The sequence below is a fragment of the Microcaecilia unicolor genome, chromosome 4 (genome assembly GCF_901765095.1).
Source record: "Microcaecilia unicolor chromosome 4, aMicUni1.1, whole genome shotgun sequence".
In the NCBI taxonomy this organism is placed as follows: domain Eukaryota; kingdom Metazoa; phylum Chordata; class Amphibia; order Gymnophiona; family Siphonopidae; genus Microcaecilia; species Microcaecilia unicolor.
Window position 1 is genome coordinate 357,151,728 of NC_044034.1, and position 18,545 is coordinate 357,170,272.

Consider the following 18,545-nt stretch of genomic DNA (forward strand, 5'->3'; position numbering starts at 1 on the left):
TAATTGGATGATGCCTACGGCCACACCACCCTGAGCGTGCCCAATCTCGTCTGATCTCAGAAATAATTGGATGATCGTTCTCACATGATCAAGCTAATGACATTCTAGTAAAGGACTCCGTAATAACATAGAAGATGACGACAGATAAAGACCTGCACGGTCTGTCTGGTCTGCCCAATAAGATAAACTCATAAAATATGGTATAATGCGATATAACATATGCACACTTGATCTCGATCTATCCTTGCCATTTTCGTGGCACAGACCGTAAAAGTCTGCCCAGCACTGAACATACTCCCCAACTACTGGAGTTGCTGTCGAAGCCCCCTTCCACCCTAACCAGATCTATCTAGTCATAATCGGGGCAGAGACCATAGAAGTCTGCCCAGCACTGACCTTATTTCCCAGCTACTGGAATTGCCATTGAAGCCCCACTCCAGCTCATCCATATCTATCTAGCCACAATCAGGGAGCAGGCCATAGAAGTCTGCCTTTTTTCCAAATTACTGGAGTTGCCATTTAAGCACCACTGAGTTTGTTTTGTTTCCATTCTCTTTCCATATAGGAATCCTTTGTGTTTTTATCCTAAGCATTTTTTTTAAGTCTGTTACCATTTTTGTCTTCACTACAACCCAGGGGAGGCAATTCCAAGCATCTACCACCCTTTCCTTGAAAAAGTAGTTCATCTTTCTTTCTTTCTTTCTTTCTTTCTTTCTTTCTTTCTTTCTTTCTTTCTTTCTTTCTTTCTTTCTTTCTTTCTTTCTTTCTTTCTTTCTTTCTTTCTTTCTTTCTTTCTTTCTACAAGGTACTGATTTATTCCTGGGGTCGTCCTTCACTCTCTTCTTGGTTTTTCCTTCCTGTTCCTACCCTTTAACAATTTTTTTTAATTTGAAAAAGCTTTATTGAAAAGATAAAACAAACGAGCACAATATAAACAAAACTAAACATCATAGCCAATCCATCATAGCAAGATCAACATAAAACAAAACTCCCTATATTCCCCTCCTTCCCCCCTCCCTAGCAATTCCCCTTTAGGGTCTCTCCTCGAAATCTAAAGCTGTGTAAAGTCCCCTAAAATATTATAAGGTAGCATTGCATCTTATCTAATAGGGCTCCAGTTATCTGTCAATCTTTATTACGAGACCTCCAAGTCCAATAACAATCCCAAATCTTGTGAAATGTTGTAAGTTGCTCATTCTTGATGGCCATCAGCTCCAACATTAAACAAAAAATAATCCGCTTTGCACAACAGCACTGTTATATCTGGTGCAGACAGCTGTTTCTATATCACTGCTAAGACCAGCCAAACTGCAAAACAGGTGGTTCACTAATCTATGTTGTGGTGGCTTTATGATATAGGAGGCAATATTCTCCCTTCAGTGGGTACTGGACCCCCAGAATCTGCCTCACCAAATCAAGAACAGACCCCCCCCCCAGTAGTTTTGTATAATAGGACAAGCCCACCAAATATGATACATATCCCCTTACATACCACAATTTTGCCAAGTATCATATTTAAAATCTTAAGAAGTCTTTGTGGAGTATAGTACCAATGATATAGTATTTTATAACTGTTTTCAGTCAGAGCACTACTCAATGACATTTTTATCAAATATTTGAAACTGATTTCCCATCTCTTCGATTTATATGTTACCCCAAGGTCCCTTTCCCAGCCCTGTATATAATCTAAGGAGGGAAAGGCCAAAAACAAAGCGTGATATATTTGGGAGATACAGCCCCTACCCATACCCCCTACCCCTCATAAAGTCTCCCCCAGACTAATGTCTCATCAGGCCATTCTAGAAATATAATCTCAGACTTGCCTATAATGAAAAGCCTGGGGGGGGGGGGGGGGGGGCGAGGGTAGTCCATTAGCTTTGTCTACTTTCAGATTTTCAACTTGTTTATAAACACATTTTTCTGTAAATGGAGCAATATCCACTCTTTTCCCAGATGTACTTTTGGCAGCTGACAGTGGTCCTTCTCCAGGATTTTCTTCCATGAACACAGAAGCACATCTGCTTTATCCTCATCACTATCCACATACCGGTTCGCAGCCTCTTTCAGACTAACAATTCCATTTCTAGGTTTCCTTCTTTCCCCCAATATATCTGAAGACAGTCTTGTCACCTCTCTCTACATTTGAGCCATTTTTTCTTCCGCGTGTGCTTTTGTCTGCCATATTTCCCTTCTTTGCTTCTTTGAACTTTATCCGGTAATCTTTTCTGTGGTCCTCTTGTTGTATTCTTCTGCATTTCTTGAATGTCACCTATTTTGCCTTTATTTTTTTTCAGCCACTTGTTTTGGAGAACTGTATCATTTTCCTCTTTCTCTTGTTTTTGTTTATTTTCCTTATTTAAAGATCTGTTGCCATATTTATAGCTGCTTTCAGCTTGGACCACTGTCTTTCTACTTTTCCTATGTCTACCCATCCGTCAGCGCCTTCTTTTATGTACTCCAGCATGTCTGAAATCCAGTACTTTGAGTTTTGTGCATCTGCACTCCGCTTTAGCCCTTATGACAACCCTTATCATGCGATGATCTCTATTGCCTAGATTGGCACCCATCCAGACGTTAGAAAAACTTTCACCATCCCTTATGAGTTCCATCACCATTTATCTGAGAAAAGCACTTTGATAGGCATCCACAGTCTTTCTACTTCTTTCCGATTCTTCTGATGGACGTTCTAATTCACATCAGGCAAGTTGAAATCTCCCAGCAACAGTACCTTCCCTTTCATTCCCAGCTTATACATATCTTCAGTCAGATACTTGTCCAGCTTCTCCATTTGTACTGGTGTAGATGGCATCTGTGTAGATACGGGTTTCGTTTCCTCTTTCCAAGATTATCCATATCGTGTCATCTTCTTTTCCCCCAGCTTCCCTGTATTTCAGCCACTTTAATCATGTTTTCACTGCACCACCCCTTCAGCCCTCCCTATCCATCCTAAAAAGATTATAGCCCGGAATTTGAAATTTATCGGTGATGATCTAATAATTAGATGATGTCAGTAATTAACTAATTACTTGTAAATGAGGGATTCAGATTGTTCCCATTACTGTTTTGGAGGGGGCGGAAGCTGGCAGGGCTTGAACATGCACAGATGCTGAAGGCCCTGCACCAGTCAGCTGCAATGCATCTTCTGTAATCCTGATTGTAGCGTCGCTATCCAGGAGCAAAGGGAGGTAAGAAACTAAACACTTCACCATAGAGGGAACGAGCGAAAAATTTAGTGGCGCCATGCTGCCTATGGCTCCCCTCGTTTTGATGTCTGAGAATGAAAGATCTTTGTTGTCCCAAGTAAGAGCAGCAATCTTTTGGCCTTTTTAGGTTACAAGGACAAAAATATAATAGGGATTACCAAAAAATGTCAAAGAGGTCTGGTTCTCAATAAGAATCTTTATTCAGTGTAGCAAAGCAGTTCAAAATATCTCCATAGACTTTGCTTTTAAAATCATTTTAAAAAGCTGCCTTTTATTCTTTGTATGTTTCAGTGGTGTGTTAGAATACTTTGCAACTTCATCTCCGTCATTGTTAAAACTGTTTCGCCATTGACCTAAAAAAGAAAGAAATTTTCACAGATGGAAGGAGTTTAGCTGAAGAGTTTCTAGAGAACAAAATATGCAATCTAAATATATTGACCGAGCAATCAGCTTCAGTCAGATCTCTGTGTTCTCCCTGCTTTGCTGCCCTGTGTTGCCATCACCAATGTGCCATCTGTGCTGTGCTATGCCCCAGCTGACTGCCCAGTACACAAGATGGAAATCCAACATATATGATCCATTGATCACCAAATACGAAAGGAACTCACTTGCAGCCAGGCGTCAGCTGTGGTCAGCTGATGTCATGGGTTGCATGTGTTGTCATTTCCTCTTTCTGGGGGGGGGGGCAGAGTGGAGCAGAGAATTTAGAGAGGGCAGCCGGTGCTACAGGCTTTCCCTTTCTGGGAAAGGGGTGGGGCTGAGTTATTTAAGCATTTTCAGAGAAGGGAGGGGCTGCCCCTACAATGTCTGCTCTGCCTGTGTTAGATATCTCTATGTCCAATCCTGTTGACAATGGAGGGGACAAGCACTCAAGTGTGCTGCCTGTATTGCAACACAACTGAATTGCTCCTTGTACTCTGCTATCTGCTTCCCCTAAAATTGTGCCACCCTTGGTTACTGCCTAGTGCTTGGACCGGCCCTGTAAATAAACTTGCAGGTTGAACAAGAAATGGAGTCCCATCCATGGCAGGAAAGAATAATGATATTTAATATTAATGCTTAATTCTGTGCCCTCACAAAAAAATATTACAGCAGGACATATTATTCCACTTCTACCCTAGTGAAGATAATGTTGAAGCACCTTTCTGACATCATTTGCAAATCTCCTTAACTAGTCGCTTATTTTCTTACTCCTGTTTCTCTGTCTTATCTATCGCTGTGGTTTACTTTGAATGGGCTGTGACAGCGATGCCACGTGGAAGCCTCTAGCGAGGCTTAGTAAACAGACCCCTATATGTTCCATCTTCCTTTGCTTACACACTATGCTGTCTATTAAAATGTTTTATTGTGTATTGTGTTGGCATTATAATGTAGCATACTGTGCCATACTTTGTATTGTTGTTTGAATATTTTTACTGCTGTTATTGTCTATTGCTTATTTGACTTATTCTTGCTGTACTGTCTTGAGTTAATTCCTTCAAAAAGACGGTAAATAAATCCTAATAAATAAATAAATATTGCCCATCACTGTATCATTCACAAGGAACAGTTGTGCTGAAGTCCCTTAAAATGCAACACATCATAGGTAGCTTAAACCATAGACTTCACCAAATCCTGGAGCCTTAATCACAGTTTTAGGCCTCTCTTTTGCAAGTTGATACTGGATATGGTGATTTCATCCAACTTCTCTGGCTGTAGAGGTGACACTCTAGCCAGGTTCAGAGCATTTCATGAATTTATCAAAACAGTCATGACTGAGAAAGGAAAATATATTAGGTTCTTGGATAGTTTATAGTGGAATGATTTGGCAGTTACAGGATGGTTTCTTTTTCCCAATGGTAAACATACTTAATTTCAGTGAACCAAGTGGATGCATTTACCATCCTGAGGGGGGTGGGTCGTTCTCATTTAAGGGAATTTAGGGGCCCTTTTACTAAAACCTAGTACATGCTTGTGATGAAACAGGGGACTTATGTCTGTAACTTCTTATGTGAAAGTATGATATATTTGTTCCCTAGTGCATTTCCCTTGTTTGGCCAGCAGATAGTGACTGTCTTTTTTTTGTAAAACTGTTACAGAAGTGACAGTTTCTTCCCACCTAAACTGTGAGGTAATCTTTAGTCTCAGATAAGGAGAGGAGAGAGAAAGATCTCTTCACTGAGACCCTGTGAGCAGTTATATTTTATAACCTGTGAGCAGCTGTATTTCTTGAACTCCCCAGGTACTACTCAAGGTAGTAAATAAATGTTTAGTTAGTTTTAGTATAGATATCTGTTTGAGTTATCTGTTACTGTTGCATATTTCCACCATTTTTTCCTATTACCATTCACTGTTCAATTTCCTGACAATAAACCTTATTAGTTTATTGGCTCTGCTGCCCTGCACTGACTAAGAATCCTGGTGGTTTGTGTTTTAGTCGGTGGGTGCTTTCTGGGAACTGTGGGACCCCTGGGATTGTGGTGCCAGTGTCCTTGGAAACCACTGGGGAAATAACTTGCGGGTGGGAGACTCGCCCAGCAGGCGGCTAGAAGGGTATAGCAGTGTAGAGCACGTGCACAGGTGGTAGTGGACCTGAGCAGTGCTGGGACAGACCCTTTAGGTGGACACAGGATTAACCCCCCAGGTAGGCTCTAGGCATTTCGTGACAGTGCTAAATGCTAAGAAGCACATTTTATACTTATGGGCGTCTTAGCTTTTAGTGCACACTAATTCCGTTAGCGCGCGCTAAGCTTTAGTAAAAAGGCCCCCTAGTCAGGCATTTCTCTGGTACCCAGCTAGATCCCTTTAAATAATTATCCTCTCAAGGTATCACAACCTGAAAAGAATCCATGTCATAAGAAAGTGGTCATAATATTATTGAAATTTTATAAATAAACATGGGGGCAAAAAGAAAGTGGTTATAAAAGAGATGAGTGCATGTTGACAACAGGAGTGGGGATTTTTTGCAGGTCTACAAGTAAACTCATTGCTAGGTACCACAAACCGCACATCAAGGGGCATGCCATTGGTTTTCTGTGCTTCATTTAATCAGCAGGCTCTGTTCAGCTTTTTTTTTATGATTATTTGTGAACTAGGATGCTGAAGTGGATCTCCTTCTGCCTAAAGACGCACATGGTGACGTGGATTGTGATAAACTAGTTGAACACCTAAAGGACTGCCATGCTCTACAGGATCAAGCAGATATATTATACATCCTCTTTGTAATAAAGTGAGTCCTCAACCATTTTTCACACTGCATGCGCTTCGGGTTTGGTACAGATTCCCTTTGCTTTGCTTTTTTTTTTTCTTAAATCCATTTTTTATTGGTAGTTTAGAAATGGGGTATACAACACCAACAAACATCATAACCAAAAGAACATGATTTCTCAATGCCCAACAGGTACAGTACCAAGTAAAAGGGGATGCATGTGGAATGTTTACTATACAACTTTATATTTGTTATCCACCAACTGGGCAAACGCCTTTGACGGTACTATGTAAGCCGCATTGAGCCTGCAAATAGGTGGGAAAATGCGGGGTACAAATGCAACAAATAAATAAATAAATGTTTAGACATACGATATGCAAAACAACAGGCACAAGATGAGTATTGCAAGCCTGGAGGAAAACCTTTTACGGGTCATCTCAAAGATAAAGGGGTTCAAAGGTAATGGTTGAAGGGTAGGAGGAGATAGGAGTAGGGATGATAGATTCTCTTTTCATTGACTGTGATAGCATGGAACAAAAATGAAATACAGTGCATCCCACTAGTACCTGTTTGTAGTACATGGAGCTTTCCGCAGAATGTCTTCATGTAACACCCCCTTGGGATGTCCCTGGATTAGGAGCCCCACCTGGATGGAGTCCCCCTCCAGGAAGAATCCAAAGAGACCACTGTGAACAAGGCGATTTAACAGTTGTATTGAACTATGTATAGGTTTTGCTATATCCTATATAATAATTCTCACCTCCAACAGAATGTGCCTGGGACCGTGCCTGCTGGAAGTGGTCTGCTAGGCAGGCACGCACTGACCTCAGTGACATCAGTGACAGACAATTTGGCAAAGCAAAACAATCTGAGTGCTGGCCATTAGGACACAGGGTTGATAGAGTTTTAAAAGACTGAAGGAACCGAAAGTGTTAAATGGGGGGGAGGGGGGAGTTCTGAACGACTGAAAGACATGAACATTTGGGAAAGGAAAACAATCTGAATGCTGGCCATTAGGACACAGGGTTGATAGGAGAGTTTTAAAAGACTGAAGGAACCAAAAGTGTTAAATGGGGGGAGGGGGGGAGTTCTGAACGACTGAAAGACATGAACATTTGGCAAAGGAAAACAATCTGAATGCTGGCCATTAGGACACAGGGTAGATAGGAGAGTTTTAAAAGACTAAAGGAAACGAAAGTGTTAAACTGGAGAAGGGGGGGGGGAGTTGTGAATGACTGAAAGACATGCAAATTTGGGACAGGAAAACAATCTCAATGCTGGCCATTAGCACACAGGGTACATAGGAGAGTTTTAAAAGACTGAAGGAACCAAAAGTGTTCGGGGGGGGGGCAAGTTCTGAATGAATGAAAGAAATGAAAATTTATGAGAGGAACACAATCTGAATGCCGGGCATTTGTACACAGGGTAGATAGGACACTTTTTTTTTTAAATTAAGGACATGAAAGTATTACATCTTGGGGGAGGGGTGAGGAGGAAAGCGGTGGGGTATCCGGATACTGGACGTTAGGGCCAAGGGGGTACATAGACTTTTGAAAGCCTTAAGGAACCCAAAGTGTGGGAAGAAGGAGGAAAAGGAGGGGAGGGAACAGGGTGAGGGGCATTAGGAACAGGGGAGGGGGGGCCCTGTCACACACTTTCATTCTCACACACACACTGTCACACAGACAGTCTCACTCTGTCACACACCCGCACATTCACTCTGGCTCTCTCTCTCTCTCAAACATACACACTCCCAGGAAAACCTTGCTAGCGCCCGTTTCATTCGTTCCAGAAACGGACCTTTTTTACTAGTAGATATATAAAGGCATTGAAAGATTAGCAATGTTTAAAGCTTTATTTTCAGATAATCACTAAAATGCATTGAAAACTATAAACCATGTACCATACAAACTAGTACAGACATGCTTAACCAATTATGTTTTCTGATAGTTTGTATCCAGCATATTCTGTTTGGTGCTACGTGATCAGTGAGTTGACAACACATATACAAGTAGGACTCTTCGTTTTGCATTCATTACTTGGTGTATTTATTGACCCCTGATGCAGACGCTTTTTAGCGTCGAAACACGACCTGTGTCGGGTCGTTATCTCTGATATAATAAAGACTGTTGGACTCACATCTCCAGTGGTGAATCGTCTATTAGTCTCTACTTTTGCCTTCTGTGATTCGTCATCGTAGAGAACTTTTCCTGTTCTATATTTTGGATTCTTATAGCCAGTACTCTTTTGACCAATTAGTTCAGCTTTCTTGTAACCCATTAGTCCTTTTTGCTTAAGCAGCAACTCCTAATTCCTTTCTGTTACTCTAGGCTGAGTCTTTATGTGGGTGAGGCAATGTGGCCTGTGTTCCATCCCTTACTCCTTCCTTATTAGGGTTACCATATGTCCGGTTTTACCCAGACATGTCCTCTTTTTGAGGACACTGCAGGGCATCCGGGAGGGTTTTGCCAGCCTGCCCGTTTGTCTGGGTTTGCGGACGAACGGGCAGGCTGGCAGGTGGGCATGTGGGCCTCAGGGTGTCCTATCCTCCTCTCCCCTCCTTATTATCGTGCCCTGATGGTCTAGTGGTCTCTTTGGGGCAGGAAAGAGCCCCCTCTTTCCTGCCTGGCGTGGCTGTAGACCTGTCTTGCTCCGAGCGCCACTTCAGAATGGCTGCTGAGACTTCAAGGGTGGCCTCGTAAGACTTCTGCCGAAGTCTAGCAAGATCACTGCTTGAACTCTCTGCAGCCAACAGATACTGGCATTGAATATTCAGGGATTGGTTTGCCAATGGTCCCCAGATACTGGCATTGATTATTCAGGGATTGATTTGCCGCTGTCTCCGGATACTGACTTTGAATACTCAGGGATTGGTTTGCCGCTGTCTCCGGATACTGGCACTGAATATTCAGGGATTGGTTTGCTGTCAGAAGTTATATGGTACCCATATAACTGCCTGGATAATGTTAGGACGGGGTGGTAAACAGCAGTTAGCGTGTGAGACCTTACCACTAGGTCAATGGGTGGTTGTAAGGTCTCAGGCAACCTCCCTATGTACAAGCACAAATTTACACCTTGTTTGCAGAAGGAATAAATTTGTGCATGAGGATTTGATCACTATAGGGGCTGATTCTGGGCATATAGGTGATTATGAGGCTGATTTTCAAACACATAGACTTACAAAGTTACACAAGTAACTTTGTAAGTCTATGTGCTTGAAAATACACCTCCATGTTGTCTAGGGGAAAGGGAAATGGGACTTGATATACTGTCTTTCTGTGGTTTTTGCAACTACATTCAAAGTGGTTTACATAGTATGTACAGGTACTTATTTGTACCTGAGGCAGTAGAGGGTGACTTGCCCAGAGTCACAAGGAGCTGCAGTGGGAATCAAACCCAGTTCCCCAGGATCAAGGTCTGCTGCACTAATCACTAGGCTACTCCTCCACCCCTACAGATAATAGGCTAAAAAAATAGGAACCTTTTCCCAACTTATGACATACGCTCCCTGTCATTGTCCCCACACATCTACCACAGCATGCCCATTGTGTACAGACATATGCACAAAGAATTATGTATGCATATATTTCAGGGGGGTAGAGATTCTGTCATTTGGCACTTTGCATCCTTTCCCATCCATCCTAAGCATTGATTCTCAAAAGCCATCATTTCTGTTCTCTCTGCCCTGCTTGTTGTATTTCATATCACATCATTTCATATCACATTTTTGCTGGTTCTTTAATTATAGTTTGTTGTATTATTCCAGGTTTCATTATCCATGCTGTTTGTACAATGACTGTATTGTTATTACACTTTTAATGTGCTGCGTCTGTGAGGCAAAACCTTTTTAGTAAAGTATATAGATAAAATCTAATTATTTTCTGTCACAGAGGCCCAGACTGGGATACCAACCTCTATGGGCAGTGTGGAATCACAGTTCACAGCCTGTTGAGTGAACTATACAGTAAGGCCGGTTTGAACCAAGAGTGGGGTTTAATCCGTTACATCTCTGGTATATTGAAGAAACGAGTGGAAGTCCTTGCTGAGGTATGATGGGCTAAATGTACTGTGTGAACATTGATATTATATCTGGCTCCTTGTCCCCCAGCTCCTCACATTTTGTCCTAACATGATCATGTGCATTTCTTTCTTTCTTCACTTCATTGCTTTGCATTTCAATTTATATGACACCCGCCTCCAAAATAGATCCAGAGCAGATTAGAACCTACAAAAATAACAAAATACAGTACAGTCTCGATTATCCGACCTAAACAGGATTGAGCCGTTGGATAACTGAAAAGTCGGATAATACGGAAAACACTGCATAAACCCCTCAAACAATGCATAAATAAAGGCATAGAGTTCCCAGTTTTCAAAAATTGTTTTAAATCAAATATTTTAATAAAAATAAATGCGATGACATCACCAGGGGGTCTGCTGGATGGTCGGATTACCAAAGTTCAGATAATCAAGACTGTACTGAACATCAAAAATATAATGAAAGCAATCAGCAGGTCAGCATCTCTCTCTCTTTCTGTGCTCCTGTATTGATGGCCTAAGAGTTGGAAGATTTTTACATGCAGAAAATTGCCTTTTGGATTTCCTTTTCCCTTTGACATCTTGTGCGTGTTTGTTCTTTTAAACTGTGGGTATGGATGAGCTGTCTAAACCAGTGGTTCTTAAATCTGGTCTGGAAGACCACCAGCTAGTTGGTTTTCAGGATATCCCTAATGATTATGCATAAGACAGATTTGCATGTAATGGAGGTGACGGTTATGCAAATCTGTCTCATGCATATTCATTAAAATACCAATATCTCTCGGCTAATACAATTTTGCAACAGAATAAACACACCAAAACCCATTCATACATGCATTTAAAATTACAATCTTTACTACAAAAATCATATTCTAACAATTAAAAAACTCTCCATTAGATGATCTCATAATATCCCACCCCCTCCACAAATACACAGTACACTAATGTCCTTCTCCAATGATAGTTGTTAAAATCAAAACAGAAGTAACGTATTCATTGAAAATTCAAAGTTCATTATTTGATTCAAGACCAGAAGAACTTTTAAGTACAGGTTGATGGAATTGATGTCAGATATCCTATACTTCACCCAGATTAGAGGTTCTTCTTCAAAATTTATCAGAACTTACAACAGATTCATTATTTGAAAGTTCAGCACTCCTGATTGTGGGAATGCCAGAATTTAAAACAGAGTCTTGAAGCAAATAATGGACTTGGAATTTTCAATGAATACATTACATCTGTTCTGATTTGAACAACTATCATTGAAAAAGGACATTAGTGTACTGTGTATTTGTGGAGGGGGTGGGATATTATGAGTTCATCTAATAGAGAGTTTTTTCATTGTTAGAATATGATTTTTGTAGTAAAGATTGTAATTTTGAATGCATCAGTGAATGGGTTTTGGTGTGTTTATTCTGTTATGAAATTGTATTACTAAGAACTGTATTTGGAAACCTTATAAGTACATAAGTACATAAGTAGTGCCATACTGGGAAAGACCAAAGGTCCATCTAGCCCAGCATCCTGTCACCGACAGTGGCCAATCCAGGTCAAGGGCACCTGGCATGCTCCCCAAACGTAAAAACATTCCAGACAAGTTATACCTAAAAATGCGGAATTTTTCCAAGTCCATTTAATAGCGGTCTATGGACTTGTCCTTTAGGAATCTATCTAACCCCTTTTTAAACTCCGTCAAGCTAACCGCCCGTACCACGTTCTCCGGCAACGAATTCCAGAGTCTAATTACACGTTGGGTGAAGAAAAATTTTCTCCGATTCGTTTTAAATTTACCACACTGTAGCTTCAACTCATGCCCTCTAGTCCTAGTATTTTTGGATAGCGTGAACAGTCGCTTCACATCCACCCGATCCATTCCACTCATTATTTTATACACTTCTATCATATCTCCCCTCAGCCGTCTCTTCTCCAAGCTGAAAAGCCCTAGCCTCTCAGCTTCCCTTTTATTATGTAAACCCCTGTTAGTCCCTCCCGTGCTCTTGTGTACAACCACTTATTTTTAATTTTTATGTGGTGTGCTCAGTGGAGGGGTATCGTCCACAGGACTCTATGCAGTATTAACTGCTTTAATTGTATTAGCCAAGAGATATTGGTATTTTGATGCATTGTGGCTAATTATTGATAATTTAACCCTGTGTTTGGTATTACGCATATTCATTAGGGATATCCTGAAAACCCAACAGACTGGTGGGTCCCCCAGGACAGGTTTGAGAATCATTGTTCTAAACTACATGCAGCACTAGCACCCTACAAACCATTGGAAGTGATTTCACATTTTACCCAGTTTTTAAATTTCAGGGCACGTTTTTTCATGACCGTTTGAGGACCAGAACTAGAATTCATCTATAGTTTAGTTCAGTAATGTAGTTTTATTATTTTTAATTTCTAGTTTTCCAGAACTTAAGATTTGCTCAGTTGTGTCTTCTAGAGATTCCTTCTCCCTTTGCAGTTGAACTAGGGGCTATTTGACACTCTGCTTCAGCTTTGTAACTCCAGTCTTATGGATCTCGCTGCCTTTGTCTTTAGGAGCTGAATCCAACATTACCTCTAAGCAAGCATTTGCAATAAGATAATCCTTCTGTGTCTTATGTTTTTGTTTTCCAATAAGCCCTGTTCAAACCCTTGTCTGTCTTTGTGTTTGCCTTTGCCCAGAATATAGTTAATTTATGCTGTTCTTTTCTGTCTTTATACTTCAAGAATAAGAAGCTTTTTTGTATATATTTGTTTTTATTATTATTTAGCTCACACCTTCCAGAGGTAGTTCAAGGCATGTTACATTCAGGTACACTAGGTATTTCCCTGTTCACAGAGGGCTTTCAATCTAAGCTTGTATCTGAGGCAGTGCAGGGTTAAGTGCCCAAGGCCACAAAGAAAGTCAGATGGGATGTGAACCCTGATTTCTCTGGTTCACAGCCTATTGTTCTAACCACTAGGCTACTACAGCATGTCAGTCAGCTTGCTGACACAACACTGTCATACCTGCTATGGGGCTTTGGGCTTCTGCACATTCTCAAGGCCCTCTGGGTCCTGCCCCTTCTGAAACAGGAAGTTCCCAGGGAGTGAGACCTATCTGGCTTTGACCTTACACAGATGCTTAAGGCCCTGAGTTGGGTGTAAGTGTTATGCTGGAAAGCTGACATACATGCCGATACCACCGCTGAGGTAGTAAGGAATGGAATGGAAGCCACTAAACATCTTAGGGAGGAGGGTGGGGAGATGCTGAACATAGGCACATTGATTGCTGAGACTGTTCCACCTCCCAAACTGTGCAGCCTAGGCATATGCCTAGTCCACCTAATGGTCAGGCCAAGCCCTGTTGTATTTAAAAGGGATTTGGACAAGTTCCTGGAGGAAAAGTTCATAAACAGTTATTAGCCAGATACACTACTAAACCACAGTTCATCACTAGGCATGAGAAACAAGGAGTGGATCTACTCTTTGGGATCTGTGGATGCTTCCTAGTAACTTGATTGACCACTGTCAGAGACAAGATGCTGGATTTGATGGACCTTTATGGTCTGGCCCAGTGTGAACCATATATATTCTTGTGTTCTTTGTGCTTAAGTGATTGATTTCTGTCACTTGTTGCCCACCTAGGCTTGCACGGACCTCCTATCACACCAGAAGCAGCTCACTGTGGGGTTGCCGCCAGAGCCTCGAGAAAAAATCATTGCTGCGTAAGTACAAGCTCAGAAATCCAGAAGAGGAAACAAAAGTTCTGCAGAAAGAGCAGTACAGGCCACAAAAGCAGAACACACGTCTTCTAATAGTTAAAAAGACTTTTATTCTTGCCACTTTAAAACACAACCCGACGTGGCCACGTTTCACCTTTCTAGAGGTTGCATCAGGGATTAGCAACTATTAGGGTCCCAAAGGGCACAAACACCTAATAGTTAGTAGATGTAGCAATATAAACACCTCAGCAGCTAGCAACAGAATAAAAAAAGTGTCTCCTCCTTTCTCAATAGTATACTATTGATTTGCTGAAAATTGCCCCACTCCTATCTGTATGTAGGGAAAGGAAGAAGACACTCTTTTTATCCTGCTGCTGAGCTGATTTCAGGCTACATCTAGGTTATCAATAGAAATCAAACAAAATAAAACATGGAAAAGAAAATAAGATGATACCTTTTTTATTGGACATAACTTAATACATTTCTTGATTAGCTTTCGAAGGTTGCCCTTCTTCGTCAGATCGAAAATAAGCAAATGTGGTAGCAGATAGTATATATAAGAGAAACATCAAAGCATTACTTTGACAGTTCGACAGAGTGGGAGGGTGGGGGTATGCATGGGGACATCAAAGCATTTCATTGATATTCTAACAGGATGGGTGTTGGTAGGTGAGAGGAGGGTAATAAACAGAGAAATAGAGAAATACAACTTTATGGTTTATAATGGGTTAGAAAACCCAGATCCTTATTAAGTCCTGTCTGTTGGGTGTTAAAATATTCAATCATTCTTATTTCAAAGGTCTTATGTTCCTGTATTGTTTTAAAATTACCTTTCAGTATTCTTACTGTGAAATCACTGATGCAGTGTTCTGGTCTTGTAAAGTGTTGGCCCACAGGGGTGGGGGCTTGACTGGCACCTGCTATTTTCATGTGATGTCTGTGCAGATTGAATCTTGTCTTAAGCATCTGGCCTGTTTCTCCAGTATAGCATCCTTCGTTACATTTTTTTACCACATTGGAAGATGAGCATGTAAAATAGTCCTTTATGTTGAATATTTTTCCCTTGTGAATGACTGTGGGGTCTTGTGAAATGTTTTGGCATAGCTTGCACTAGGCTATATCTGCTAACTTTTAGGTGTTTATGCCCTTTGGGACCCTAATAGTTGTTAATCTCTGACGCAGCCTCTAGAGAGGCGAAATGTGACCACCTTGGGTTGTGTTTTAAAGTGGCAAGAATAAAAGCCTTTTTAACTATTAGAAGATGTGTGTTCTGCTTTTGTGGACTGTAAATACAAGCTCTCCATTTGTAGATATTCTGCAGTATGTCTCTGTCCAGTAGGCATGTGTTTTCATTTGAAACAAAACAGAAAACCTCAATGAGATGGCCTATTTTGGTTCCTTTTGTTTTCAAAACAAAAAAGTGAATGAAATTTTGTTTGTGCTTCATTTCACTTTGAAAAGAACCAGTTGACAAAACATAATCCCTCCGCCCAATCCTTGAAACTAGCAGGGAGCTGGTTAATTGTCTCTTACTCCATCTCTGGATTTCAGTGGGGCAGGTGCTAATGGACCAGAGGTCAGTGCCTTGTTGTGTGGTAGCCATGTAGCAAAATGATACCAGCTAAAAGGGGAGAAGCACCCTTTGGGAAAACAGCAGCGGTGGGACCAGTGTGACTGAGAAGATGGCTTTTCCACCATTTATTGAGTCACCAGCATCTTTTGGCATGGACAGTGATGAAACCCACAGCATTGAGCACTCTAAAAGAAGAGGGACTTCTCAGTCAAAGATTGGAATGATTTTGGTCATAGTGACAAAATAAAAAAGTACAGAGGGCCTTCAGAACTGGATTTCTTTATACCAATCCAGTTCTGAAGGCCCTCTGTGCTTTTTGGTTTTGTTGGTTTGTCTTGTTGTGCTCTGGACTCCCTCTCTTCTGGCTGCTGTTTGGTCATATTGAATTTGCACTTGATCCCAGGGTGTAGCCATGGGTGAGTCTGGGCCCACCCAATTTGGGCTCAAGCCTACCCAGTGGCTCTGTACTTTTGCAAGCGCTGGCATAGGGAGATTAGGCTGAGCTCCGTGGGCTCCTGCAGCCCTTCATCTCCTTCCTTTCTTCCCTCCCTCCCTTACAAATATTTCTAACAAAGGGTTACCTCCGGCAACGATTCTGAGGAGGGAGGGAGGGAGATGAAGGACTGCAGGAGCCCCCGGAGCTCAGCCTAATCTCCCTATGCCAGCGCTTGCAAAAGTACAGAGCCACTGGGTAGGCTTGAGCCCAAATTGGGTGGGCCCAGACTCACCCATGGCTACACCCTGGGATCAAGTGCAAATTCAATATGACCAAACAGCAGCCAGAAGAGAGGGAGTCCAGAGCACAACAAGACAAACCAACAAAACCAAAAAGCACAGAGGGCCTTCAGAACTGGATTGGTATAAAGAAATCCAGTTCTGAAGGCCCTCTGTACTTTTTTATTTTGTCACTATGACCAAAATCATTCCAATCTTTGACTGAGAAGTCCCTCTTCTTTTAGAGTGCTCAATGCTGTGGGTTTAATCACTGTCCATGTCTGCTGCTGCTGCTTACCGCCGCCCCCACTAGACGCAACTTCCTCTTTTTTTTTTTTTTGCCTGTGTGGAACACTTCAGAGAGGGGAGGGCTTCTGGGTTCGCCACAGGCAGGCAATGTTTGAGAATTACTTCTGCTGCTGGCAGTAACCCTCACAGAAATCTTTGTGAAGGACCTTCTCTGCCTGTGAGAATCGCTCCTCTGCCCCCATTGAAGGTAGATGGGGGCAAGGGAGCAATTCTCGCTGGCAGAGAAATGCATGGGAGTGGAGGTGAGAGAAGGAAAGGAAAGAGGTGCTGCAGAGAAATGATTGGGGGTGGAGGGAAGGAAAGGAAAAGGTGCTATAGAGAAGTGCATGGGGGTGTAGGGGAGGGATGGGAAGGAACAAGGTGCTGCACATGGGGAGGGGTTAATTGTTGGATATAGAGGGAGGGAGAGATGCTGCATGGGGTGTGGGGTAAAGATGCTGCATGGGTTTGGGGAGGGAGGATTGTTCGAGGTGGGATGGGAAGAGAGGGAGATGTTGGACAGACATAGGGGTGATAGGGTTGAGGGGAGGGAGAGATGCATAGGGAGGGAGGGAGGAAGATGCTGCGTGGGGTGTGGGAGGAAGAGGAAGAAAGAGATGTTGGACCTGGGGCATGAGAGAGAGAGAATGTGGACAGTAGGAGAAAGGGAGGAGGGAGAACAGATTGGACATTGGGGTGGAAGAGAGAAAGGGAGAGAGATGCACAGGAGGGGGAAGGGAGATGAAGATGTTGGATCCAGGCACAGAAAGGAGTGAGGGAAAGATCCTGGACAATTGGAGGGAAGAAAGAGAGAAGGAGAAATGCTGGATCATGGGGTAGGGGTGAAGAAAGAAGGGACTGGAAAATGCTGAGGGGGAGTGGAAGGGACAGGGAGATGCCAGGCTACAAGGGTGGGGAGAGGAGAAAGAGGGAGCAGGTGCCGGGCTACAAGAGTGGAGGGAGAAAGATGCTGGAAATGTTGGAACTATGTGGGAGAGGCCAAACTGGGGGGGGGGGGGGGGGGCTTGGCAAGGAAATAAATGAAAGGAGGATAGTGATTACAGGGGCTAGAAATATGGTATGTGGAGTTCATTAAAAGTGAAAGGGAATGGAAGGCCAGGGGAAGGACTGAGATGGGTATTGGGAGATCTAGTGGGTGAGAGAAGGAGATGAAATTTGATAGGTAGCTGAAAAGTTAAAAGGAGAGGAATGTGAAAGAGGGTGAAATTTGAGGGAACAGAGAGGCAGTAGAGGAAAGAGCTAAAAAGGAAAGATCAATACGTCAAAGATAAGTGTAGTGAGGGAACGGAACAAGACAGGAGAGAGGAGAAGGACATATGGACAGCAGCTGCTTGAAGGAGAATTAGCAGAAGACAGACAGGGAAGCAGAAAAGAGAAACTGGAACCAACATGATGGAAAACTAAAATGTCCAGACAACAGAGGTAGAAAAAAACATTTTTATTTTGAATGTATTAAATGGAATGCGTTAGCTTTGGGAAATCTGTATAGCAAATGACTTTGTATTGTGTTTATTAGTAAATGAAATGCATTTCTGTTTTTATTTCTCTAGTGTGCAGTACATGCCAAGTTTAACTTCTTGGGGTTCCCAGTCCAATTTTTGTGATCCCTTGTTCTGTATTTGGTGAGGGTCTGTTGGTATTATAGTAATGGCAGCTGGGAGATTGGAGAGGAGGCAGGAAAGAGAGGGGATCAGGAGGGCCCACTCTTTTATTTTCTGACCTGGGCCCCAACATGTTAACACCCACCCTGACCCTTGTGTAGCTGGTGGGGATTTCAAAGCATCTCCAAATGAGGACCTCCTCCAAAGATTGCCAGACTTCCCTTCTGC

General features: G+C 42.2%; 1 protein-coding gene across 2 annotated transcripts in view; it reads left to right on the forward strand.

The window, feature by feature from the left end:
- Positions 1–18,545, forward strand: part of PHKA2 (phosphorylase kinase regulatory subunit alpha 2) — a 166,845-nt gene that overhangs the window by 124,713 nt on the left and 23,587 nt on the right. For both annotated transcript variants that reach the window (XM_030202285.1, XM_030202286.1), the window contains exons 22-24: positions 6,278–6,411; positions 10,281–10,437; positions 14,044–14,123. In XM_030202285.1, coding sequence (XP_030058145.1) covers positions 6,278–6,411; positions 10,281–10,437; positions 14,044–14,123 — 371 coding nt within the window. The remainder of the gene's footprint in view (positions 1–6,277; positions 6,412–10,280; positions 10,438–14,043; positions 14,124–18,545) is intronic.